Consider the following 27,765-nt stretch of genomic DNA (forward strand, 5'->3'; position numbering starts at 1 on the left):
AAATGCAACTGGGATTTTGTCAAGAGATGAAAGGACCCCTAAGAAAAGTTTGCCACACCTGTGAGGAGGTGGAGGATTTAGGAGATGATATGTTGCTCTCACTCTCATGAGGGCCTCTAGGTAGTCAAAGGAATGCTGCCATCCACATGCTGGTGTCCTCTTCTACCCCAGAACACACAGTGCACTCAAAAAGGGAGCTGCTTCCAGGCCATCCTCCTTGGGCTACTCACAGGCCCACATTCTCACATCCCATTTGTTCCCTGTGCTCCTGTCTTCACCCTAGGACGCCCCCTGTTCATGCCAGAATGTCCATAGCCTATACAAGAGAAAGACACTTTGTGAGGCCAACACAGTGAGAGGAGCAACTAAAATCCTGTTCTTCACATTCACCTGGAATTGAGGAGGTTGGATGATGCTCTTCTCATGGACACCCACCCCACAGCCCATGGTGCCAATCAGTTGGGAAGAGCTGCAGAAGCTTCATGGATAACTTGTTCTGCTAGATCCTCTCCGGGTCCCCCTCCTCATGGTAAGGGGGAACATGAACACAGAGCATTAAACTGACTGCACAAGGGCAGCCTGAGCATAGGTGTGTGTGGTGAGGAGGACCTCTGACCTGTAACACTCATGAAGAGATGGGAACCCTATACACCTCTGAGAGACCAGACCTTCCTGCCTTCCTCCACCGCTCCTTGAGGACCTGGCTTGCCATGCCAAAGAGAACATTCACAACCTGTTTTCTCCCCACCAACTGGGAGAAAACTGGCTCTGAGAAGGCCTGGAGAATGCCTGTCCCTCCAGAATTGCTGGTGTTCATCAGCAGCAACATGGCAGGAGAAGGGAAGGAGGAAGAGCAGCAAGAGCACGGAGCCTGTTATATGGCAGGCCCTGCCTGCCTTGGTCCTTCACATCTCTTCTTCCTCTGAGGAGGACAGAGGTGAAGTATCTAGACAGGAAGTTCCAGCCTAGGGACCCTTAACAGAGAAGGATAGGGAAGGGCAAAGGAAAAGAAGGGAGAGAACTTCTTCCAGAAATTCCCACCTGTCTTGGAAGGGAACAGGAGAGAGAGAGAGAAAAGCCTCCACTGCTAAAGAAAATGAGGGGAAAAGTTAGTGATGGAAGATTTGGCATAGCACGTGTACAAGGTGGACAAGGAAGCTTTCTAAACCAAAGTCCTTCCCTCCCACCCAAAAGAAAAATCAGCCTTCAACAGGAACAGAAAGATGAATAGTTCACAGCTGAGTTTCATGCCCAGTGAGTGTCCATCCCTGCCCTTCTCCTGCCACCACTGCCACCCACTCCCAGGCCACCCACCCACACTCCAACGTTGTTACCACAGTGTCAGAGCAGGACACTCTTCCCAACCATCAGTGGGCAGAACAATGGTCCCCGTAACACAGTAGAGACAATTCAGTGTGTGTGAGTGAGTGTGTGTGTGTGTGTGTGTGTGTGTGTGAGAGAGAGAGAGAGAGTGTGTGTGTGTGTCTGTGTGTGTAAGAGTTGTTGTAAACTTTAAGAAAAGGTTTTGTCAGTTTTGTATTTGTCAGGAGTATTTTGTTGTTGGTTTATTTTTCACAGTCAAGTGGCTTTTTTTTTCTAGTTGTTGGAGAGGGGGTCTTGGTTTGTATTGTTTCCTTGTGAGGAAGAGTCACAGCTTCTGCTGAGCAGAGACTCCTTTCCAGTAATCCAGGATGTCATGCAGATCCTCGTCCTTGGCAAATTGAACTTTCTTCCTCAGGGCATGCCCAGCTGCCATGTAAACCTCCTCCCTGTGATGCTTCTTGTAAGGCCGGAATCGCTCCCAGATCTTGTGGGTGCTCTCTGAGGAGTACTCGGGGCTGGAGGAGTAGCCCGAGAAGTAGTGTCTGGGGGAGAGCTGGGAGTACGTGGAGTCTCGCTTGGACCGGGACAGTGGCTTGAGGAACGACACCCGCTGGCTCAAGGTGTCAGCACTTTCCTCATAGTACAGGGCCGGGAAGGAGTGACGGTGCTCACTGCAATGGTAAGAAGGCTTGACCTCCAAGTGGTGGATGGCGCTCGGAGACACCAAGGGAAGACGATCCAAAGGGCTGTTTAGGGGGCTGCCCTTCTCAATGTATTTGGAGTCAGACTTGCTGAGTGGTGGGTGGTCAGGCACATCCAAGCTGAAGACCTTGGCGCTCTTGATGGAGCCACTAGAGGAGACACTGCAGGTCTTTCTGGCCACAGCAGCATCGGCACTGAGCTGGCGCTGCAAAGGGTGGTGGGAGCTTTCCTTGTAGGGTGGGGAAAGAAAGCTGGGCCGCTCTAGCCCACTTGAGGAACCGGCTGGGATGGACTGGCACTCAAAGGCCATATCTGAGTCAACACCAGTCCCACCACCCAGGAAAGATGCTGTGTCCAGCTTGAGGGCATCAATACAGTTGTTGATGATCTGGTTGACCTTGTCTACCTCCTTCGCTATAGTAGAGATCTCAGCAGCTGAGCCTTGCCCATTGTCAAGCTCCCTCAGGTCCTCATCTCGCTGCGTTCTCTCCAGCCCATCCCCACCACCAGTCCGTACCTCAATGTAGTTACCTTTAGCGGTGACTTTAGGAGTCTCCATCCCAGCATCTATTGACTTTGATGGGGGCAACTTCTCCCCGATCATGGAAGGGATGGAGGACATCCGTGAGACAGGAATGACAGGTGGCTCACCTAGCTTCTGGGAAGGATGGACCATGGTACTGGTATCAATATCCGATCCATAACGCATTTCCAGAATGGTCTTTTTGACATTGAGTGACTTCTGCTTCTCCTCCTGCATCCTCCGCTTCCGCAGGCAGTAGTACACCACCCCCAGGACAATGACCATCCCAAAGAGGCAACCCAGGGTGGTCATAATATAGTGTGTAGTGGTGGAAGTACTAGAAATAGGATCTTCCCTGCCTTTGCTCCGGGTTGCAAAGGTCAGGCAAGTATGGTTGTAACGCCTGTTGTTGCGGATAGAGGCCACACAGAATGTATAATCAGTGTGGGCCTTCAGCTTGTTGACAGTGACATACTCCTTCTTGCTCTTCAGTGTCGCAATGTCAGAAACGTAGCTGTTGTTGTATTGGACCAGCACATACATCTTACTGTAGGGCATGGGGATGGTGACCATCAGGATGGCTGAAGTGATCGTGACATCATGTAGCTTGATGCTGGGACTGAAGGAGGAGTCAGTGGTGGAAGAGGCTGGCGGCTTGACTGAGAGGAAATCCCCAGGGCTGATGGCTGACCCCTCATCCAGATCTCGCTGGGAGTCAGGGGTGTAAGGAGTTGGGTTGACCCTGGAGAGGGAGGGGATGGTGCCCCCTCTGCACATGGACTGGAAGATGGTGATGGCATTGCGGTTGTGGTGAGGCCGAGGCACCAGAAGCGGATACCCAGCAAACTCCCGTGGAGTCTCACACTGGAGACGGTCATAGTTCTTGGTGACGTTGTTGAAGAGAGCCAGCCAGTTAAGAAAGCTGTAGAGGCTACAGTCACAGTTGAAGGGGTTGCCAGCCAGCTCGCACACCATCAGGTTGCTCAAGCTGGTGAAAGTGTTGCCCTCCAGACGGCTGAGGCGGTTGGATGACAGGTCAATGCTAATCAAGCTGGGGCACTCAGAAAAGGCAGTAGGGGTGACCAGCTCAATTAGGTTATGCTGCACAAAGAGGAACTGGAGACGGGCCATGCCCCGCAACATGCCCTCTGTCAGGTTGGTGAGTTTGTTGTAGCCCAGCTGTAGGACCTGGAGGTTTGACTGACCCATGAAAGCCCCATCCTCAATGTAGGAGATTTCATTCTTGGTCAGGTTCAAATCAGTCAGGTTGCCGAAGCGGTTGAGAGAGGAGTAGAGCACCACTTTGAGCTTGTTCTCGTTCAGACGCAAGTCGTGCACCGTGCTGTTGATATGCTGGGGGATGGTCTCATAGGGGGGCTGGTTCTGGCTGCAGATGGCCAGCCACACATACCCTTTGTCCCCCTCAATCAGCCAGCAGTCACCTCGCACGGTGCCAGGGGAAAACAAGCAGAGCAGGGCAGCTGCCCACAACCCCAGGCACAGCATGGTCTGCAGTGGTGCCCTCATCAGGATGGGGGAAAAGAAATCCCCAACAAAAAACAACGCCAAATCTCAGGACAACAGCAAAAAGAAACTAGGGGGCGGGAACTCAGGTTTAGCAATGGAAGGGAATGAGCACCCCAGTCCTATCGGATGTCATCACCATTATTTCTTCTTGCCCTCTGGATCAAGCCAGGAGCATGAAGGAAGGGGAACACATGCAATCTTCTTCCAGAACACCCAAAAGCTATGACCATGGATGTTTGTTCTGGAAGGGAACTACTTTGTGCTTCTTTTCTAAACAAAAATTCAGGCCGAGAATAATAAATCTTCTTTGATGCTCATGAGCGACTCACACGCTTTTTCCACTTTTCTCCCCTCCCACCCACCCCCCACCCACACCAAACCCACCCCAAAACAAACCCAAGTCCTCCCCCCTCTAGTCTTCCCCTGCCCCTCCACAGTGTGATTTGGAAGAACAAGGCAGGGCTGCCTCCTGAGTCGCTCACGCTCCCTTGGCTTCTACTCCTTCTCTTCCTTCTTTCCTGGGTACCCTCTGAGAAGCTTCAGAGCTTCGGATCAAACATGTCGAAAACAAAAATACAGAGAGGGAAAGAGCAAGTGTGCACGAAAGAGATCCATCTGTCACTGGAATCTGGAAGAGAAAACACAAGAGACAAGAAGAGGCATCATTTGGAAGGGTCTTTGAGATAAGTGTATAGACAGCAATGTTTCATGAGAAGAGGGAAATGGGGAAGAGACACATTAAGGGGGGTGCAAGCAAGAGAGGTGTGGTACTGCCTGCCGTGCTGATAAGCCTTTGAGGAGGGAACCCTCATGATGTATAATGTCATATCAGGGATATGCAGAACGGTATCCGGGCTCCCTTAAGTCGTGCGATCACAGCCAGGGACCTGGGGGAAGGCAGTGGCGTGGGAGTAGCAGGGGAAGGGAAAGGAGAGTGGGAAACATAAAGCTGTTATTGTGGGGGCTCAAAATCCCTAGTGTAAACAAAGGCAAGCCCCAAGCGCAGCCAAAGCCATGAATTTTCAGCTGCCTGAAAATGATGTACACAGAATGCATGAAGCAGAGAAAATGCAGACAAGCTTCTTCCTCCCACCCCCCAAAAAAAAGCTACACATTTTTTTTCCTTTCCTTCCTTCTTTGATGCAAGAGGGATAAATAATTCAAGCCACGTGTAACCACTTCTGCTCTAAAAATTGTTCCTGACTCTTGGTGCATGGACAAAGCTGTTGAGGTGAACCAGTCTGGCTTAAGCACAGTGGGGGGTTGGGGGAGCAGGCAGTGTGTCAAATACCAGCCTCCAGTCTCTCACCCAACAATGCCAGAACTCCTAATTTAAAGCACATCACCCATTTACCCCCCACCAAAGAGAGCTGTACAGTTTACACCTTCGTACTTTACTACCTCTCCTCGGGGGCTATGAACACTGCCCCTTTGGAAGAAAACACACCTTGCAGACAAAGTGATTTTTGCTTGTTAAACCACAACAAATGTGTTTCTGGGCTCTGGGTGAGCTCCTGGTTCTGACTGCAAAGCACAGCCTGGAGAAGCGCAGCCTGGAGCGTCTTCCTCTCCAGCTACAGCTCAACCCTTCTCCCACTGTGCTGAGACAGGAGCCTGGCAGGGGTGTCCTCAGGCAGCACAGAGGAAATAATTTCATACAGCAGATAAAACATGTGGGCACTGTGCTATGCCTTTTTTTTTTTCTTTTTTTTTTATATAATTTTATGCAGAAAGGAAACATTAAAAAAAACAGAGAAAAGGATTCTTGGTTAATGAAAAATAAAGATCCCCTCTTGCCCCTTTTATTTTGGGGGGAGGCTGCTCACTAAAGATATCACTGAAGCTTTTGCTGCAAAAGCTGAACCAATTTCTAGCACAGAGACACAAAGGGCAGAAATAAAATGAAGGAAGATAAATGAAGGAGGAGTGAACCCTTGAGGAACAAGGCTTACGTCTGTGGAGAAATCTGAGCTGATTTGGGTCTGTGGAATTACCAGGCCAGCTGGATTAAGGGATCAGAGATAGTGTCACAGAGAAACACTTAAATATTCAATAATCTAAAACGTAAAGCCAAGACAGCAAAGGGAAGGGGGAGAAGAGCTAGACCAATGGAAAAGATAGAGAAAAAACCTCCATTCCCCACATCTCATCATCTGAGGCCACCAAACTCATGTCACTTATGGCTGTCATATGATGGCCTTCAGCTGCTGCCTCAGCTTTGCCTCAGACAGCAATGAAGTAGAAGGCAGAGGATTTTACAGTCTGTTCCTTTGTTTCTCAGCCTTGTAATCCAATGAGAAATAATTTCCTGACACTGCTTCCCCAGATGCATGAGATAGGACGCACATCTGGCTCTCCAAAGGTTGGGACCTAGAGGCCTCTGATATTCCTCAGCGCCAGTTCCCTAACTTGGTCCACCATTTCCAGAGGGGACTCCATGCAGAGACACATCCAATTCCCCACACCATCTCTGTCCCTTTATCTTCTCTCTGATGTTCACAGAATCACAGAATCACTAGGTTGGAAGAGACCTTCAAGATCATTGAGTCCAACCTAGCCCTAACACCTCAAGTAGACCATAGCAACGAGTGCTACATCCAGTCTTTTATTAATCACATCCAGAGATGGTGACTACACCTCCTCCTCACTTCCTTCACTTCACCTGATTTCTTCCACTGAACAAAGGACTGGCAGATACTATCATGATTTTTGCCATACACTGGTGCCCAAAGTATGTCCACCCCAGGCAGAAGCCAGGGGCAGCCCCTGAGCAAGCAGTGGAAAGATTTAGGGATTAGAGATTTTAGCCAGCATTCTTCTCTGAGCATTATTTTCTGGCCTCCCTGTCTCACCTCACCAATTACTCTGCACAATATCCAGCTCCATACGGGAACATCCCAGCCCATTTGCTTTGACCCCTTCTGGTAGAGGAGACTTCTCCAAAAAGTGTGCTGAAATTACCACTGCCTGCTATTGCTTGTTCATGGTGCACAGAGAGAAACCTGAGGCCACGACCATGTTCCTCTGCAGCAACCCCAGCAACCCCTGAAAACCACCCCATCCCACTCAAGGAGCTGTGCTCAGGCAGGACTGAGAGGGCTAGGAAGGGCACATGTCATAGTAGCCTGGAAAGGAAAGAGGTGGGTGGGTTAGTGGTGGATGGAAACAAAGGTGATGCTTATCGTTACTGTTTGCTAAAACCAAAGGGACCATGCAGAAATTCCTGTTTCCTGTCTACCTCCCACCTGGGCTGTGTAGCCTTGCCACAGGCCACAGGAAGGGTGAAGCCATTCCTCAAGCCAAACTCACTGGTCCCCTTGGGTCCCCAAGGTAACCACATATGAGAAATACAGACCTTGGCATTCTTCCTCCAATAGTTCTTGTTTCCCCACCATCATGCTGGGGCTTTAAGGGCCCTGAGTCCAGCCCAATCCATGGCCCAGCACCTCGTTTCAGCTCAGCTCAATGCATCAGTCCCTGCTACAGCAATGCTGTAGGAGTGCTGATCCCCAACTCTACCACAGCCATGTCCTGCCCTCTAGGGAACAGGTGCTCCCTGATCCTGGGAACTTGTAGTCAAAGGGAGGCCAGGAATGAGGGGCAGCACTCTGCCCTCCTTTAACTGTCTACAGCCAAAAGAACATAAATCACACAGCACTGGAGTCCAACAGCACAAGGAAGCAACACTGTCCTTTTTGATGGCTTGAAAGGTGTTAACATGCATGGCAACAATGGAGGTGGCTGTTTCTCTCTCTTGCTTCTCAGGCAACAGAGCAAGAAGGCACAGGGATGGAGTGTGGTCAGGGGAAGCAAGAATGAACAGCAAAGAGCCAAGGAAGGGGAATGCAAGAGTTCTGGAGAACTTATGGGCAAGAGAAAAAGTTAGGACACACAGGATGTTTTATAGGGAAGGTACAAGATAACCACCTCCATGTGCTGGGTTTATTTGTTTGACTCTTCAGTGTCACCCAAGATCTACAACAAGCTCTTGGCTCCTGGCCATCCTCATGTATGTGTGAACATGAAGAAACAGTAGTGACATTGCACCCGTGAAAGCTGTGCTCTCCTTGGCTGGCACAAAGTCAGCCTATCAGCTCCAAAGTGATTTCCCTCTGCTTTATTCTCTATTGGCATTTATCTGCAGCACTTTGGAGATGAGCAGAAGGCCACAGGGATGGTTCCATTGTTCAGTGGAAAGGAAAGAGAAGGGAAGGTGAAACAGAGGGTGGAGAGTCCCAAATCTGAGTCAGGAGCAAGTGTCAATGGCCACAAACATCCCTTTAACTTGGAGCCCAAGGTAGCACAGGGGATGACACAGGATTGAGGCCAGCATAAAATACAGCCAGTGAAAGTATGGACAGGCAGGACAGGAGGCACAGAGGCAAACTGGGGCCTGAGGGGGTGGAAGGACCAAAACTGAGAGAGAATACAAGGCAACCAGAAAAGTCACATACAGCTGCAACTTGGGCCTAAAATTCTGACCTTGTCAACCTCGTCCTCTTGGGGCCCCATGCACTGGAAAAAACAGCACTTAATTCTACCATTGCTTAAACGGTGCTAAGAGCCTCCCATTTGAAATGCATGCATTAAAAACCTGCCAAACACTCTTGACTCCTCTGGGGACACCCCGAAACCAGGCCAAAGCTCCTGCTGCTTTCTTAAGCTTCATGCTGCAGCTGAGCATCATCCCTCTTCCCAGCTCAGTGTGCTGCCTGCTCCTGGCAGGCCTCAGGGCACAAACACCAGCTCCAAGGGACTCTGCCTCCTCTTCTTGGCTTTAAGGTCCTTCCAGGATTTCTCTAACTACTTTCTGAAAGAGGAGCCTTTCCCAGAGGTTCTTGGCACTTGAAATTCATGCTTTACTTGAAGGGACTCTTCCTATCTGCTGGGTAGTTTCTGTAATTCACAGTGCAGTGATCACTGCAGCCACCCCAGATCACCATCCAGAGACTGTCCTTGCTTTTGCACCCAGCTCTAGTGGAAGCACAGTGCCATGGGAGAAGCCTGCAGCACAGCCGTGGCACTTACATGACAGCAATCCCTTCCCTCTCAGCCCTGCTTCCAGGGAATTATTGCAGGAGTTACCTTCAAGTCATGCAGCAAAGAACCTGTAACTGTGCCCAGAGGTGCTCCAGAAGCTCTGACAAGTCTGGGACCAAGAGAAGAGGGAGCAGGAAGTATGAAGTGGTTTTGTGGTATGGAAGACATTTGTGTGGGCACAAGAGAAAGAATACTACAGATTCTCTGATGTTCACAAAGGGTTGAGCTCACACAATACTCTTTCCTTTAATGGGTCTCAATGAGGGTTTCTTTCTCATGTTCTCTCTTCTCTAATTTATCCCCTATTTTCATGGAACACGTAAGATCTCAACATCTCTCAGTTCTATCCCAATGTTACATTTGCTTGAAATCAGCCCTGTAGCTTCAAAAATCCAGAGGTCAAAGGAGCAGTACAGCCACACTAGAAAGTCATGCAACAAAAGGTGTTCCCATGTCACTAACCAGACAAAGCCTTCATCCCATACAGGAGTTGAACTGATTTCAATGAGTCCTGAAGGGTGTCCACTCAACCTTAGAGTCTCTGTGCAGGAGAAATCTCATGCTTCAGCTCTGGGCAGGTTCATTTCACCCTATACAAATCCACAGTGCCTGCAGGTACAAAACTGCAGCTGGGCTGAAGCTGAAAGCTGGGCTGCCTCTGTCATAAGTGGGGAGGAAGACTGCAGCTCCCAAACTCCAGCTGTCCCTGACATCTGGAAGCCCAAACCACTAGGATCCCAGCAGGACATTGGGAACCAAACAAGATCCCAGCTGCTTCTCACAGGACACCACTGCAAGGATACTCACAAAGCTCAAATTCCAGCCAGCAAGGATGGAACCCTGCAGAGAGGAAGGGAAAAGAGATGAAATACAGGCCACAGTACTGCCCCAAGGACATGCTGCTCTGCGGTCTTGCCCTTTGGCCAGTTTGGGGCACAGGAAAGAAGGAAAAATTCAGAAGGAAAAATTCAGACGGAAGAATTCACACACCCAGGCTCAAACAAACACACTGCCATTGACTCCAAATCTTTGCTGGGACAAACAGCTTAAAGACTAACCATGAAAAAAACCCAACATGTCGCTGCATATAAAGCCCCTGCTCTCCCATCGCGCCTCCCCAACAGCGATTAGATGCCTAATTTGTTAGGCAGCAAGAGAGAAAGAATGGGAAGGCTCAAGGGAGAAAAATGAAGCAGCTCAGAAGCATGAAAGAGAGAGCTTTAGAAGCATAAATCTTATTTTAGAGTGATAAATACTGGCAGAAAGGTCTTTAATATGCCTGTGGTTCCCTGGCAGGCCAGAAAGCCACTTTTGTTTTCCAAAGTGAAATGGTTACCTTTTATATTAATATGATTATTGAAGATTAAGGCGGATTTGCATCAAGCCAGCTCCACCCAGACAGCCTGCAGCAGCAATCCACAGAAGCATGTACACGGGGGTAGGCTTGGGAAACAGCCTTTTCCAGGTAGAAGAGCATGTCAAGAGATTAAAGGTGCCACAAAAAATATTATCAGCAATAAGGCTGCCTTCAGCACTCTCCCTCCAGAGCAGAGAGGGGCCTGGGAAACATATTTCCTTTGTCATTCCATAAGCCCAGGCACGAGGGGCTTAGAAATAATTCCTGCTGGCCATGGGGAGGGAGCATGGGGTCTGTGTGACTCTCTGTAGGGACCTGCCACAGGGAGTGGGACAGCAAGACTGGCTCTGCCTGCTGCTGTGGCATGGTTGTGAGTCACTGTAGAGAAAGATGTGGCACTGTTGGCTCCAGGAGTGCGAGGTGGAGGGGGTGTGTGCGCGGAGGAGTCGCTGTAGGTGATGGGGTGGATGTGTAGGCTGGGGGTGGATGTGCTTTAGTCACTCTGTGAAGCAGAGAATCAGTGCTGGCTCCTGGGGAGGGAGGAATTGCCATGGAGAGCCAGGCAAAGGCTGTTTGTGAGTTTATGTGTGTGTGCATGTGTGTTTGCATGCAGCAGGCACCACGGAGAAAGGGGTGGGAGTGTTTGGCTGTGTGAGAGGAGCTGCAGGGGACAGGGTGGGAGTGCAGGCTGCACGTGGGCGTGCATGGATCACAGGAGACAACCAGTGTGTGTTTGGGAGAAGGGCTGTAGGGAGAGGGGTGGGAACGCTCCTTCTGCGTGTGTGCCCTGATGTGAATCACTGCAGGGAGCAGGGTGTGAGGGCAGGCTCTGTGCATGTGCGTGTGCACGTGTGAAGGAGCTGCTCCAGGGGACAAGGAATGACCTCTGCTGTCTGTGAGCTATTGAGGGGTAAAGGGACAGGAATGGCAGCTCTGCATGAGCGTGTGTGTGAGCTGCTGCAGGTACCAGGCCAGGAGTGGAGGCTCTGGGAGCATGTAGCAAGCAGGGTGGGAGCGGTGGTGCTGTTGTGTGCTCCCATGCAGCACGTCCAGCATGAGACCAGGAGAAATCCTTGGTCTGTATGTGATGTCACTGCGGAGATCTCCACCTCCTCAGGGTCATTGTGATGCCTCTGCTGTCCTGTGGTGGCCTTGGTGCCCCCTTTTCCTTCAACAAGTCTGGCTCTCACCAGTCTGACTATGAACAGCAGGAAACTATTTAAGAGATGCCCTCCCCCAAAACAAGCATACCTCCAGTATTTCTGCATGCTGAAAACATCTCCGGCAACCCAGCAGTGCCAGTTTAGAATGTCCCAAACATGCTGCCCTGTAAGTAGAGCAGGAAAAGGGCATGGTCCTTGAATTACAGCTCACTACAGTTGCTTACAGAGGGGACTCAGAGCCTAAGGAATCACATACGCCCTGGAGTAGCAATCACTTCCTGACATGCACTGGCAGCCATTTGCCCTGAGTAGGACACCTCCAGGCCTGCAAACTCCTGCAGGGCATAGGCACTGGCATTCAAGCATCCTTCAACATTCTCTCGCCTTCCAACCGACCTTGTGCTTGATGGCCACCTGAGAGAGATTCCCTCACTGGCAGTGGGACCCTCAGCCCTTCAAAGCTCTTCTTCCTCTGGTCAATGCATGCCTGGATTCAGCAAGAGGAGTAGCCTCACACTGGACAGGGCATTATGTTTCCACACAGATGCTTCCACCTTCCTTCCATCCTCCACCCGCAGGCAACGGCACAGCTCAGCCCCGCTGGGGAGGGACCCTCCTCCCGGCCGGCTCGCCCACCTATATTTCAAGCTAGCATCTGACATGCATTTTGACACAACCCTGCCTCCCTTCTCTTTTCCCCACTACCTTGCCTTGTTTAGAGCCTGGTTTTTTCTTCCATTGCCAAAACACAATGACTGTTATAATTAACAGATTATCTCAGTGCGACAGCTGCAGTCCTTTGAAAATTAGGTTGAATAACAGGATCCTGCCGTATGGTAATTTCTTTTCATCTCTCAAATATTTTCTCTCTCTCACTCTGGTTTCTACCTCATTTCTATTTTTCTTTCTTTCTTTTCCCTCTCCCCCCTCCTACATTCCACCAGCTCCCTGACTGCATGAGCGGTATCTTTGGGGAGAGACAGGCTGAAGGGCTCTCTCTGCCTTCATCAGCTGTTTTCACTCCCCTTCTGTTACTACCACACCTCACAGAGAAGCAGTGCTTGCAGGTAGGCTCACAAACACGTCGGGAAAACATGTGCCCACCAGAGGCAGCAGTCAGGGGCCCTCTCTGAAGCCCCACTGCTTCAGAAAAGCAACCCATGGAATTTCATGGGGAGGAGAGGGGAGAAAACTGGGATGCAGTAGCCTGAACCACTGCATGCAACTTTGCCATAGGGAGCTGAGTGCAATGGTGCAGCTGAGTGGTTTGCACTGAGTTAGCCAGGGTGCTCTACCCACCCACTACCCGTCCGCCTTCTTGCTGACTCAGTATCTGCCCCTGACTCACCACTTGCTCACTGAATGGGGACTGGCAGTACTTGCACGGCATCCTTCCCTCTCGCTCAGGCAATAGCTCTGCCACTTACCACCCCCTTTCCCATTATCCACCTACATCTGTCTCTCTACCGACTCAATCAACCCAAGTTAGCCAGAAAAGCAGCTTGCTGGGGATTCAGGGTTTCAAAACCAAAATAAGAACTGCTCCCAGCTGGACCCAAATTAGAGGCTCTGGAAATCTCCTCCTCCAGGACTAGAGATCCCCTGGCTCTAGCTGTAAACAGGACTGATCCATTCACAGAAGTGGCTGGACTCCTCGGTCTCTGCTTGGCATTTCAGGCTGGGAGGATGACCAGCCAGACACGTGAGCTGGGCCTGTTGGAATTGTTGGAATGGTGTCTGGGATTTGGCAACTTAAAGGTTTCAAGTTCATTATGTTCTGGTCTCAATAAGTCTGCAACTTTGTTGTTGACTGCAAAGGGAGCATTAGTTAATTATTCTGAATGCCTGGCTTGAACCCATGCAAAATGCCCTGGTCCTGCACTGCTTATTTCAGCCATACCTGTAATCTATACAATATCATCCGTTACACTTAAAAACTGCTTTTTCCTTTTGAAAAACAGGGAGGGATTCCTCCATATGACATGTCCATCACAGCCTAGCACCCCTCTGCAGAAGTCAGCTCCAGCTGGGTCCTGGGCCTCCTCCTGCCTCCTCAGCACAGCCATTTCCTCTCCTCCCATGGAGTTCCACCTCATTTATTTCCTTAATCCTGACTCGGTAGAACAGAAACTCTTTGTCACCATTATTCTGCCAAAAGCCAAGTAGTTTTATAACAAACACTCATCCGTTCCATTGTATTTCAGCAGTCTCCAGCAATGCTGCTCCTCGTCGTCCATGATCTCTTTCTTTTCATCCTTTGCCATCCTCAACCCCGCATTTTCTCTCTGCTTTCACTGCAGGCCCTGTGATAGCTCATGGCACTTATAGCACATCTCCTCATTCATTCACTGTCACTTACCCAAATGTTACCTTCATTTATTAATTCTTCTTTTTTCTAGTAGCATCCCTCCTCTGAGTGCTTTGTACAGTCCTACTTACGTATCCAATAATAGTATTTTCCCAATGAGTGAGTCACATACCCCTTTGCTGACATTTAGAATTCTCCTTGTTCTTTGAAACACGTTTATTCATTCCCCATCTCTACAATTATATATGTCTACTCATGGCGTTGCATTTCCTACAGCAGCTGTGCAGCAAACAGATGATTTGTGCAAATAACCCAGCAAAATACTTTTTCCTCCTGGTACCTTGACATCCTCCATTTTAATTATGTAGGCCAAAGCTAATTCAAGCTATGATATATATATATGGGACAGCTGTATTTTAAAAAAAAAAAACCCACCCTTTCCTTTGTTCCTGCTCAATCCAGTTTTCCATCTTATTTCCCCACCTATTCTCTGCTCTGCTTCTTTCGATGCTGTCAGTAGCAGAGTACATGAAGGCTGCAATTGTAATTGGGCCTCTGATTTCATAGGTGCTGAAAACATTTTTAGTGAGAAATAAACTTTGCTTTAGACTGTTTCTGGGCTGAAATGGTAAAAAAAAAACAACAAAAGGAGCATTACTCAGCTAATACAGGCACGTAAATGTCTTACCCACTAACCCATGTAATACCTACTTCATGGCCAGGGAATGATGCTTATAACCCTAAATCTCTCTCCAGGTAGCCCTAGAAAGCAATTAATCTGACAGCCCCTCCTTGTTCTTCACTGTGGCCCCTATTCCTTCCCCCACCATTCTTTGCTTCTCTTCGAGTCCTTAGTCACCCTTGCACTTTCCATATTTTATTTATTCCTTACTACTCCTCTTAATCTGCATAGGCCAAACCCTAAGCTCTGGAGTCACCCTGACTCATTTCCTACCCAGGAAAAGCAACGATTTATATCAGTGGGAAAGCCTGTGATGTCAATGTGGACAGAGACTGATTCTGCACGGGGACTCCCGCATGATTATTTCTTGTTCTCACTCATTCAGGTCTCCATTTAGCAACACACTTAAGCATGCACCCAACTGTAAACCCATGCAAGTCCCATTCAGCTTCTCAATTGCTTTCTTCTGCAACATCTGTGTTGATGGTTCCCACATCTTCCAAACACAACAGATTCTCCCTCTGTGCTTCCTCTTCCTAACCTCTCTGTTACCCCCTCACCAACATCCTTCCTCTTGCTTTGAGAAATTCAGGTTTTTTCAGGTTGGTTTTTTTTTCCTTTGCTTGTTTGGATTTTCTTATTTTCACTGCTGCCCGGGGATTCCAGTTTGTAATTTCACCTCCCTGTTCCTGAGATTGCTATGTTGAATAAAACACTGACTTCCCCCTCCTCTCTCCAGCATTCTGAAATACTGAATTGGGCCACTAAAGAGAAAAGCTATTGGCCAGGACTGCTGTCTCTGATACTGAAACAGAGCTGGCAGTAATATTTACAGGCGACTTTGAAAGCTCCAAGGATGGCTTGTGGCCAAAAATGATGATATCCACCCCCTCTTTTTTTTAATGATGTCTTCCTATGACTCAGTCTGGTCCATAAGTCAAAATAAGATTTTTTTTTTTTATTTTATTTTTTTACCCATCCTCCCTTTAAGCAATGAGAACAAGAGCCTAAGAACAGAACGCTGTAGCATCACGGACAGGACGAGTTACGTCACGAGTAATGCAACTTGGGGTGTCCTTGGTAGCTTTAAAAGAAGCAGAACAAAAGGCATATGTCCTCTTTCCGGAGAAATGAGTTTTGGCAGAGCTAAACTGGCAATTGCCTGAGTTTTCTAAACTTAGTTTTATCTGTAAGCAAAGCAAGAAACACGCGGGAAGCAGAGACACGGTGACCTCAGGGGCTCATGATTTGCCAGGCTCAGCAAGGAGCTGCCGTGCCCTTTATGATCCACCACTGTGCGGAGGCAGAGCCTCGAATAAAGGGACGGCGTCGGGGGAACTGTGACAGTTTCAAAGTGGGGCTGTGGTGTACCAAGCCAGCCTGCCCACACACCCCTACCTCTGCCTCCAGCCACGCAGCCTGCAGCGACAAACAGCCATCCCAACGCTTGAAAAACGAGCAGTTCGGCCCCAGACCATTTAATTTGCTCCTCGCCTTCTTTGTCTGCCAGTGGCGGGATAAAAATGCATGTTTGGAAATTGGCAGTGTTGCATACAGCATTACCAGGCTGGAGTTATACTGACTGCTAGACTGCTACAGGAAAAAAACAAAACAAAACCAACCAAAACAAAACCAAACCAATAAAAAAAAAACCCCAACCCACCATCACCCCCCCCCCCAAAAAACCCCCAACCCACCAAAAAAACCAAACCAACCAAAAAAAAACCCCAACAAACAAAAAATCAAACAAACCCAACAAAAAAAAACCAAACCAAAAACCAGGAAAAATCAAATCAAAACAAAACAAAAATAAAAAAAAAAAAAATAAAAAAAGCAGAAGAGGGGAGCAGGCTGAGAGCTGTGAAGAAGGGTGGGGTGTGAGCGGGGGAGAGCCAGGCAAGGAAATAGGGAGAGAAATGAGACAGTACTATATCCAAGAGTAGATACTATGATGATGGGGACATTAAGAATATGATAGATAGGCAGGGAAGGAAGGCAAGCAGACAGAGGAAGGTGCAGAGAAAGAGACAGAGACGAGGGAGGGAGGGAGAAGGAAGAGAGGCAGAATTAATTTAGGAGGAATATACTGAAAACATAATCTTCTCAACAGAGTTAAAAAAGAGAGTGAGAGAGAGAATTAAACAAACAGCGACAGGAAACTGAGAAAGAATAACTTTTTTTTTTTATGAGCTTGTTAACATTTGTGAAGTTAAGTAACCCTAAATTTATGCCATTAATTTGCATGTATTACATTTTTTTTTTCTGTGCTGCCAGTTTATAGTCTCTGTGAAACCTTTAAAAAGTGGCTTTTTTTCTCCTTTTCCCTTCGCCTGTGTTAATTAAGGCTTGTGATATATGTATATTTTTACACTGCTGCTGTGCTCTAGCATTTAATCATGAAATGGCCCTTTTTGCCTTTTCTTTGGGCTGCTCCTTCCTCATCCTTTCCCCTCCAGCGAAACCTGAGGAGGCCTGCGGGTCCACCCACCTGCACCGAGCTGCAAACATGCCTGGAGCCAGACTGAGATCCCATGATCCCAGGCCGGGATTCACCCTGTCAAACAAGGCAGCTTTCACAACAGAGAGAGGATCCCCAGCTGCTGAAGGGTTAACAGTTCCAATGCACTAGGGCATTCACATTGCCATACTGAAGCACACGGTATTTACACATTAGCAATCACTGGGGAGCCATAAATCGGATTCTCAGGGGAAATCCAGCCAAAGAACAGAGTGAGATTCCTAATGAAGGAAGTCACAGCCAAAGCTGGGGGAGGCACAAGTGACAGATACCCTCTAATCAGCTGCTGGAATAAAAGGGGACCCAGGTCATCCTCTAGGGCTTTAGTAGCACCTGGAATTATCCAACCTAGGATGCACATAGAAACAGCTGCTGTAGAAAATGTGAGCCCAGTTTCTCCCCTGCTTCCAGGGGACTGCACCACACCAGTTCTCAGGGGCAGTGTCCCTCCTCTCCTCCCAAGGACTCTTCTTTCTGGGCAGACAGATCTCTCTCCTAAGCACATTGCTGACTTTGGAAGTGCCCAAGGCCAACACAAAGCGTAGCTGGTGGAGCCCTTTTGGCAGCTGTCCCAGCAAGCATATTTCTGAGCTCAGCTGGACAGGAGTCCTGGTCCTAAATGTGCTTTGATTGCTTTGCTCCTCTCCAAAGGCTCTGTTTCTCCCAGCTGTAAGCAGAGTTTGCTGAAGCAAGAAGCAGGTTGCTAAGCCTGGTTTGGATGCTGTTTGGTCCTTAGTGGAGCTGATGGGACTCATCTTGTTAAAAGCCAGCTGAGCTGAGACCATGAACAGTGAACATTGATTCAGACCTAATCACCCTCCACGGGAGACACAGCAATTGGAGGAGGGAATAAGGGGGATTGCTGGTCATAGCAGAGGTGGTGTTCCCTCATCCACTGTGGAGGAAGCTTGTGATCTCCTTGGGGTCCAGCAGGCATATGAGAGGTCTCTGGAGGGTCTCTGCTGCATTTGGGAAGGAGAGGTAGGGGAGACAGACCAGGCTTTCCACACCGTCATTTATTTTGCCATATGGGGGTGTTGAGCACCAGAGAGGATATTCTGATTTACTCCCTGGCTTACAGTTGCTGTGGCAACGGGAGAAATACAGGCCAAACTAGGCTGCATCTGCAATGTGGTGGTAATAGGGAGTTTGGATTCCCATGTGTGTGTGTGTGTTTATTTGTTTGTTTGGCTGTTGCAGGAGCCACATGGTAAAAAAGCACCGTTGCGATGAAAAGGGAATGAGGTCTGAATTGTACCCAGGCAAACACACCCTCCTCTCATGCAACAGCCAAACAGCCATGCATGCAGTCCTACAGACAGCACACAGCCCAAGGAACACCAGCACACATGTGTGGCCTTTCTTCCCACCCCTGGAGCTGGGGGTCCCCAGCTGCTCTCCCACCCTTAAAAGAAGCCAGACTTCTTATTTCATAGGTACGACGCCCCTGTGCACCAGACACTTTGTAGATGGGCTCTGAAATGCAGCTGAGAGTCTAGGGCACCCCTGGTGTCAGCAAGAGAATCTCCACTGCTGCCAGACCCACACAAATTCCATGTCAGCTGTGATTCCAAGGGATCACAATCCCCCCATTGGTTACTGAGCAAATACTCCTCCCTGCAAACACTCCTCCAGCACATTGTAGTGACAAGTTCTTACCTCCCCCCCACACACACTCCCCAAGCTGATCAACAAAACAAACTCAGCCCTTTCTCAACAGGTTTATCCCCGATTGGGTGAGATGGCCTTCATTGCCAACATCAGAGTGAGCCCTCAGGTCACATAAATTGGCCTGCTGCAGATACCAGCCTCCAAATGTGTGAGCTCATGAGTCTGCCAGCACAATTCCCATCCCAGAAAGCAAGCTGTAGAGCACAGTGAAGTACTGCCTCTTTCCTTCCCTCTCCTCCAGCTGCAGGAGCCTGAGTACCCTCAAACACTGGCCCTTGGAGAAAGGCTCCATGTCCACTGCATCCAAAACACTGGCCCCAGAGACACACTTTAGGTTAAGTGGAAAGAAGGAAATTATTTCTCAACTGCCCCTCATGGCTCCAAAGTTTCTCCCTGCAGTGCTGGAAGCAAAGGATAGCCTTTGTAGCAAGACAAAGTTGCTATTCAGCCATACCATCATCTGTTCTTCCTTTCCCCACAGTCCATAACAGGCTGAAGATAGCATAGGTGCAGGGAAGAATGGCCTGGTAACAGGATGAGGACATGGTTTGCTCAGGCACAGAGACTTTGGAGTTCCTGGAAATCAGATTCCTAACCAGCTTTGGGGGTCCTCTGTTGCAACTTTTGCAAAGGAGGCACAAAGTCCATGGCAGAGATAGACTGAATTTCCTCAGTCTGGCAGAGCAAGAGCCTGTGAGGGAGGATTTCTCTACAAGGGCAGCACACTTGGGGTGAGACACCAGCAAAGACAAGGGGTGTCATTGAAAGGCCGGTGATGCCAGCAACCTGTTGGCTGCTGCTAATAATGACAATGAGATAAAAATGGGGGGGGAGAGAACAAAGGCACTAAGGTTGAGCTGAAAAAGATGAGGTGGTGGAGATGAGAGGCTCTGCAGGTATGAAAAGTTGCTACAGAACATTGTGCAGAGAGGAGATGTCCAGCTCGATCCCAGCGAGGACAGCCACAGGGAATGTGTGGTGGCTGCCGGTGTGCTGCAGGAATACTATGAGTTTGCAGAATACCTATCCACCCAGGGTGTGCAGGAGAGGTGAGACAGGATACAGATTCACACCCCTTGAGTCCTGGCTGCTTTTTCTCCCATTATTCCTGAGACTCCATCTGGCCTCGCTATTTTTACACACATACACATACCATCAAAAAAAAAAAAAAAAAAGGGGAAGATAAAATAAACACTTAATTTCTAACCTAATCAGCCCTTCTCTCACTAATTAGCACCCTCTGAGCACATCCACAGGCTGTGAGAGATACTCTGGGGCTGATAATGACCCCCAACCTGCAGTTGCATATGCTGAAGGGTCAGCAGAGCCAAGAGCAAGCCGTGGGGAGGCAGGGAACAGAGCGACCTCTATCATTGTTTTTTTCTCCCTGAAATGCGGGATGATGGAAAGGGGACGTCTCTTTTTTGGCAGGGTCCCTTGCTCGTGCATGTGTGTGTGTTTTTCTGTGAGAGAGACAATGTGTGTGTGCATGTAAGGAGGGGGGAAGCTGGAGAGGTTTGGAGGGAGGGGACTGGAACAAAATTCTGGCACTGAGCCCAAACCTGAAACACACGCCAATTTGTGCCTCTTGCTGGTGGTAATGAAGGGCTCCGTTCAGGACACACGGGACACTAATTAAGGGGCTTCAAAGGCGGCTTTCTGCAGAGCGCTCTCCAAAGGGGGGCTGAGGGGAGGAAGGAGCACAAGAGGGGGGTGTTCTCCACTCAATGGAAGACTTCTGGCTCTTAGTGCTGCTGGGGAAGGCACTTTTTCTTTCTCGCTGTCTCCCATAGCAACTCCTACCCGTGAGAGATGAAAAGGTGCAAGCATCTGGCAGCTCCGGGCCAGCCCTCAGCAGCCAGCAGGCAAGGCAGGCTCCGGTAAGCACAGGTGGAAAAGCAGCATGGCAGGGAGGAAGAAAAGAAGAAAAAGGTGGAACTGGGGAGGCAAATCGGTGTGATTACAAAGGTAGCACCTATAGTAACAGGGGCTGTCGTCAGTCCCCAGGGATTTGCAGGGACAAAGCTCTGGGTCGCTGCAGATCAAAACTCCATAGCTGAGCCTATGTCAGCTCGATCCCATGGGGTTATTTCGTATGAAAGTGTGGGTGGGGCAGACTTTGTGACTAGGACAATGGGCAGGGCTGGGAACGTGCCTCCATCGTATCAGTCTAGGCACAAGGGCTTAGCTGGACACCTGAGACAAACAAAAACTGCACAGGCTCCCAAAGAGCTCTAGCCCACTTCCAGGAGCTTCACAGACCTTGGCCCTACAAGCTCTAAGCATTGCAGATTCGCTCGTAGCTGGGTGTTCCCGTGTCAAAGGAAAGGAGCCGGGCCACCGAATGTGCGATGTGACTCAGCCATGGTCACCAAAGGAGATCTCAGTTCAGCTCTCCTGCTTCCTACCTGTTACTGTACCCTCACACCTGCCCGCCCTCCCTCCACCGGAGTAAACATGGAACAGCAGCCCCGGTGAAAAACAGGACTGTGCTGAGACTGATGAAACGGGGACAGAGTGTGGGAGGAAAGAGAAGAATAAATTGGCAGGGAGAGCAACAGAGTGTTAGTGAGAGACACGAAGAAAGGATGAGTGAGAAAGCTGGTGAGGAAGAGAAAAGAGAGAATAGAGAGTTATCATGGATTATAGTCACTGGGCCATGCACCACGCAGAGAGAGAAAGTGAGGGAAAGAAAAGAGAGGTGATATGAGCACATGAAAAGGAGAAGTGAGAAGAGGCTCACAAAGAGCAAGAGAAGCAGACGGCTTGAGAGATGAGCAGTGTTTCGCTGATCCTGCATGACAGCATGTTGCCTGCCATCACTCACCACCCCACAAGCTGCCAGAATGCCCCACAGCTTCCCTTGGTTTCAGACAGAGCTGTCTTCTCTATGCCAGGCAGTCTCAGCACCACACATGGGTCACCTGGACACAGCTCTTTGGGAGCCAGGACCAGTCCTGCCACGGTGAATCACAAGTACACATTATTTAACCAAGGTGAAACAGAAGGCTACTCTAATGTTTCTCCACAATTTTTAGTTTTAACTAAAGTTAGTTTTCCTAACCTTTCTGCCCTCTCCTGTTCACTGTCCTCCTATGCACCAGCCCACATTTAACTGCTTATTCCGGATGACCTGCTCCATGTCTCCCATGTTCAGTGTCACCCAGCCACAAGCACGGCCACCTGCAGCCCAGAGCAGTTCAGCAGGGCTGTGCCTGCCACTGGAGACAAGGAGGGAGGAGGCTCACTCTGGAAGTGGCACCTGGGGTAAAACTGGCTGAGGTGTGACTAAGGCCAGTGGCTGCCCAGAGCAAGGACAGCGCAAGGCAGTCCTTAACAGCAGCTCTTGGGCAACACTCATATCCAGAAATTCCCTGGTTTTTCTTACTACTGCCCAATGATGAATCTTGCTGCCCAGCCTGAGCAGTTTCCCAAGAAGAGGTGGTCGGGTTCCTAGACAGGCAGAATTAAAAGGGGGTTGAATGCAGAAACAGATTATAGTGCTAGAATCACCCTACAGCAGGTCTTGCAACTGCCTGGACTGAGGAACATCTGGGGTCTGCTAGGATCTGCAGAAAAAACAGATCAAACTCAAGCAGGTACAGGCACAGTCCCAGATGCAGTTGCAAGACACAGTCTTGGCAGGGCTTAGCTCCATCACTGACCCTTGTCTCATCCCAAGTATAACAACCATGGCACAGGCCGGACAAGTTCAGGGCACTCATGTGTGCTGCCTCCACCCATCCCACAGACCACCAAACTCTTCCCATCAGCTGCTAACAGCTGCTGAACCTTTACAAGGAAACCCACAAAGATCTAAGTAGAGTGGGAGAACAGAGCTGATCACCAGCCTCTTCTGACCATAGGGGAAAAAACAGCCAAGACATTCAGGTTCACAGAAAGACACCAGCATTAGTTTCCACGGAGAGAGGAAACAGGAACACTCTCCAGCTTCCCTCTTCATCTCCCAGTTCTTCCTTCTCCCTCCGCACCTCACCTTTCTGCCCTGTGCAATCCAAATTGGACGCCATGCCAAAGACAGATAAACAGGCAACTAATGAATCACTCTTATTAAGTTTGAACTTATTATTGAAAAAAAAAAAAAATAAAATAATAAAAACGAAAAGAGGGAGAGAAAATCAAAGCTGGGATTACAGGCTTAGCAAGCATGAGTGCATATTCAGCCTACACTGTTCTCTTTGTGACTCTGTCATACCGGTAGACTGCTAAGAGAGTTATACCATTACTAACATGACAGCATTGTCCTATACAGCCTGGATTAGAAATCCCAGTGGCTGTATGGAGGGGAAAAGTCCCTTGGCAGTGGCAGGCACTTGGCCTCATGATGCCTTCCACTCGCAGCATGCTGGCCAGGCAGGGAGAAGTATTTAATTATCAGACAGGCTCTGCCTTTTCCTAGGCCAGCTTTCTTTCATTGTCTGACTGCTTTCTCCCTGGTCAGTGATGCCTGAGAAGTCTGTCACGCAAGAGAAACTCAAGATGGTCCAGGCAATTCCTGAATCAGGCAGACTTCTCACAGCTGAACCCCTACTCCTCCTCACAAGTACACCGTCTTCTCCAAGTATGGATAGGATTGAGTCTTGAAGGTGGTGAATATCTCATTCACCACCAACAACCTCCAACAACTGCCTAGAAAACTGGATCTCCTTGTTCTCTGCTGGGCAGGAACATCAGTCAGTTGTGATTCCTTCTCAGTTCTCCAGCCTAAAAATCATCCTACTGAGCCGAGACTGATTGCCCTCATTACTTCCACTTCTTAAGCAGGACCACACCAGTTTTTAAACACATCAAAGACATGTATGTTGCTCTGATGCATTTCCTAAATCTTCCTTTTCCAAGTAATCCCCATATAAACATCACCCAGAACACCACAGCAATCAGATAATCACCCATACCCTCATCCAGTGTTTGTCCCCTTTGTGACATCCCTGGGGACTCTGTTTCCTCACTGGGACAGTGGTGCCATAGCATGTCTGTGAACTGGCATGGAATCACAAGAAAAAGGCAGCTGACTGGCAACAATAAATGCATCACCCCAGCCAGGATGCAGAACGAGTAAAGGTCATTGTGTAACCTGGTCTCTCATTGCTTTGGCAGCAGCCAGAATTCCTGCTTACGTGGCCACCAGTGCAGGGGCTCGGCTTTGGTACCACTGAGGGAAGATGAGCTGGATGCTGCAGGAATTGGCTGTGTCAGTCCCTGGGTCTTCAGAGAGGGAAAGAGGAGCTGGAGTAAGAAAGGCAGGGAGCTGAGAGGAGGAAAGAATTGGGTATGCAGTGCCTGGAGGGTGAGGGTCAGGACCAAGAGTAGCAGAAGGAGCTGGCTAGGACAGCTGCTCTCCCAGATGGTCCCTAGTCTGTAGCCTTCAGATCTTGCCTTAGCTCCAGCCCCGTGGCTGGTGCCTGTGGCTTCATCTCCCCACATCTCTGTTCTGCAGCCAGTAAAGCCATTGGTGGGGCAGTCTCTGTACCACTGAAGGAATTAGGGCAGGGACTGTTCATCATCCACAGAACCCCAGTACTATTTTCTCTGTCCCAACCCAAAGAGACAAGGGAAAAAAACCACAGTTTTTCTTTCCAGAGCTGTCCCGGGGCTAGGATACAATATTTTATGGCCCAGTTCTTAGCCTATTTGCATTTTGTATTTTTACTTCAGCTGCTGTTTGTTTCCAGGCATTTGGGATGCCTAATGATTTTCAAAGCACTGTTTATTTTAATCCCTCTAATTTATTAATAAATTAGTTGGCCTCGAAGTGCTTGGGAAAGAAGGGTAAGGAAGTTGTAACCAGTGCTTTGAATAAAGCATCAAACTGTCACATGATCACATCAAAGCAACAGCAAGCAGATCACTTTGTTGGCTGTATCATGATACAGCCTCATAGGTCCTCCAGCTTGGTGTCAGGTTTCTTCATACATGTCACCCTGCAACACTACCAGGCTCACCAACTCCAAGGATGAAGTAAAAAATAGCAATGCCCAGAGGCAGCTCCCTCTGAAAAGTCTGCCCCTTCTCACCCTCTGCGTGTTGTGAGAATGCAACATGCCACTGTGGTGCAGATAATATAAACCATGCTGACATCCACGTGGATTTGCAGGCAAGGTTGTAATCTTCCCATAAATCACAGGTGCACTCAGCCTCCACTACACTCTCTTCAGCCCAGTGCTCTGTGGCAAGGCTACAGTTTCACACACAGGAGAGTCCCTGGAAAAACAGTGAGCATAAACACTGCTAATCATGCAAATGAAGGACTTGGAATCTCTGCTAGTCAGTCCCAACAGGAACATGCCAGGTTTTCTCATCACCAGAAAGCAACTGACAGGTCCTGAAAATCCTAGGGGATAACTTCTTCAAATAACTTTTCCCATCTCCAGGAAAGCTGTGAGTGTGCCCCATCATATGTTTATGAGCCTGCCTCAATCTAGGGCCTTAAGACCACGTACAGTCTTCTGCAGCTGACAACCCCATCACATCCTTACTGCTGCGAAGCCCATTTGCTCTCAGTGATCCCACTGAGATAAAGATCCCCTTTCTCCCGTCTCACGCTGACCTGTCAGCGTTGAGCACGTTACTCATGGGCTAGCATTTGCCAGGGACACCTGACTTGCAGGAAACAGAAGCCTCTCTCTTGTGCAGCAGCAGGGCTTGCTGCAAGTGTACATCTTGTGCTAAAGGGCTGAGGTGATTCCACAAACAGCTCTCTGAAACCAGCCTGAAGTTGCTGCTGGTTGTCATGATGAGTTAGTTGTGCTAGATGTCCTCCAGAAGCACCGTTCTGCCTGGGAATAGACAATGACTACTGTTTAGAGGGGGTGAACACATCCTGCCTGAATGAGCTGATTACAACAGCCAGCACGGCTGTCTGGCACGGAGGGGACACTTGCACCCATGTTCTCTTTGTACTTGTGGATAAATTGACAAAAACAGAGATGCCTCAAGAAAGGCAATGGCGGGCTAGAAGCTCTTTCACACAGGATGCAGAAAGAACAAAGACATTTTTGCAGTACCAGTTGCAAAATGGATTCCAGAGTGGATCTCCTTGCTGATGTCCACAGGTCCATCAGTGCTGATGCAACCTGAGCAGAAGTGAGCCCAGCCTTGGCCCTGCACCCATCTACAGGCAGGTGCCTGCATGCCCAGCAGCTCATTGCCCTGCAACACATCTGCAGGACAAGTGTATCATCAGGAGTGACAGGTCAGGCACCTCCTGGGATCAGTGGTCACAGCAACAGATTTCTGCCCTCCCCACCACAGATTAGGCCCACAGCTCCAGGAGCAGCTCCAGTTCCTGCAGAAACATCACTGCTGAGTGCTCACTGTGCACTGCCATAGCCCCAGTCACCATATTAGTATTTTTGCTTCTATTCTTTACTTAAAATCCCCCTTCTCTCCAAGCTGCATCTCCCATCTGATGAAGATGAGACCAGGACCAAGGGCTGACTACCACAAGGCATGCTGGCTCCCCACTACTTTGAGGGGTGCCAACCTGCCAACAGAGCATGCCCTCTCCCTTCCCTCCTTCCCTGACTCCCTGCATTCCCACCACCTCCTGCCAGCACAAGAAGAGCCACCTGTGGAGGCACTGAGACTGCTAACCCTCCTTCCTAGCTGTTTCTTCTCTCCCATCTCCTCCCTGTGTGTGGACACCCTGGTGGCACCTATCCACTCACTGGAAGGGGCACCAGAGACATCGTGTCTGTCCTGCCCCTGGTACTCAACACCTGACACCCTGTTTTGAGGGCATATCAACCACTCCAGCAGCCTTTCTCTCTCACCCAGACCCCCCAGAGTAAACAGGCAGTGATCCATGCTGTGCAGGAGGAAAAGGGATGACATGAATCCCAGCACCTTGCTCTGTGTTGTTCTTCACCCTACAAAGAAAGTGTAACTCTGCTCTTGGCTTGATTGTGGGCACTCAGTTGATAAAGTCAGGTTATTACCTGCATGCCCTGGCAAGGCACCAGCTCTTCTGTCTGCCCATCTTCCCTGGGGCAGGGAGCTCCGTGCTTTACCAAAGCCTGATCGCCCAGCGAGTTCTCCTGTGTGGCAAGAGGAAATAGAGATCTTCAAAACAGGATTTGAATTGAGTCCTCAGCTTGATGATGTACCAGTTACAAAGAAGGCCAGGGTGGATGAACCTTGATCTTTGCTCTCAAAAAGGTGCACCAACAAGTGATAAGGACTTTGGAGAGAAATAACAAGGGGAACAGCATCTCTTGGAGCCTTCCCAAGAGGAGCATAACCAGCTCATGTACTTAAGGCCGTAACCTTTCTCATTCTCCCCATAGGCCTCTTGGTGTCTTTTCTTCTGTTGCCTCTCTGATCCCTGAGCAAAGAGCACAGCCTTAGCAACCCAGCCTCTGCTGGGAAGTCCAAGAAAGGCCAAACCCCCCAGGATCATGCCTTATTTGCCTAAGGGCACAGGGAACCACCATCTGCCTCCAGGATGCTCTCTCCAGCAGTGGCAAACATTAGGGCCTGGGAAAAAGGAGCAGAAATTGACCAATATAGAAATTCCTCCCCAGGCCTCCCAGACAACTTTAAAATGGTGGACTTTATGAGTTGGCCAAAATTTACTACAAAATTATTAAATCTCACAAAATTATTCCACAAGGATCCTGCCCAGCGTTCACTTTAACTGTGCTTCATAGCTACATTTCATAGCTACACACCAGGTGCTTTTCTGCTGGGAAGAAAGGGGGCTGTAAAAGGCTTATTCATGAATGAGAGACTGCTTTGCACAGAGTGGTGTGTCTGTGGGTTGGGAGGAGGGCAGGTGTTGCTTCTCTGTGCTCCTCAGCAGGAGCGAACAGTAATGAACATGCTGGGAAAGACCAGCATGTTGTGTAAGAGATGCCAGCCAAAATGAAGAGACCATTCCTGCATTAAATCTCATTCAGGGTGTCCATAAAACTGGCGAGTGCAAACATCCT

The 27,765-nt window shown here is 49.2% G+C and overlaps 1 protein-coding gene across 4 annotated transcripts in view; it reads right to left on the minus strand.

Annotated features, from left to right (window-relative positions):
* Positions 1-1,532: 1,532 nt before the first annotated feature.
* Positions 1,533-27,765, minus strand: part of ELFN2 (extracellular leucine rich repeat and fibronectin type III domain containing 2) — a 52,464-nt gene continuing 26,231 nt past the window's right edge. For 2 of the 4 annotated variants that reach the window (XR_002867656.2, XR_015286399.1), the window contains exon 3: positions 4,467-4,703. Coding sequence is in view for 1 of the 4 variants with exons in the window: in XM_086887406.1 (XP_086743532.1) it covers positions 1,649-4,075 (2,427 nt within the window). In the remaining 3 variants the exon portion in view is untranslated. Of the gene's footprint in view, positions 4,704-9,922; positions 9,956-10,451; positions 10,572-11,439; positions 11,535-26,772; positions 26,872-27,765 lie in introns of those variants that run through there. The other 2 variants (XM_086887406.1, XR_015286400.1) reach the window with 2 other exon arrangements.

This window comes from Cyanistes caeruleus, chromosome 4 (genome assembly GCF_971803275.1).
Source record: "Cyanistes caeruleus chromosome 4, bCyaCae1.hap1.1, whole genome shotgun sequence".
Lineage (NCBI taxonomy): Eukaryota > Metazoa > Chordata > Aves > Passeriformes > Paridae > Cyanistes > Cyanistes caeruleus.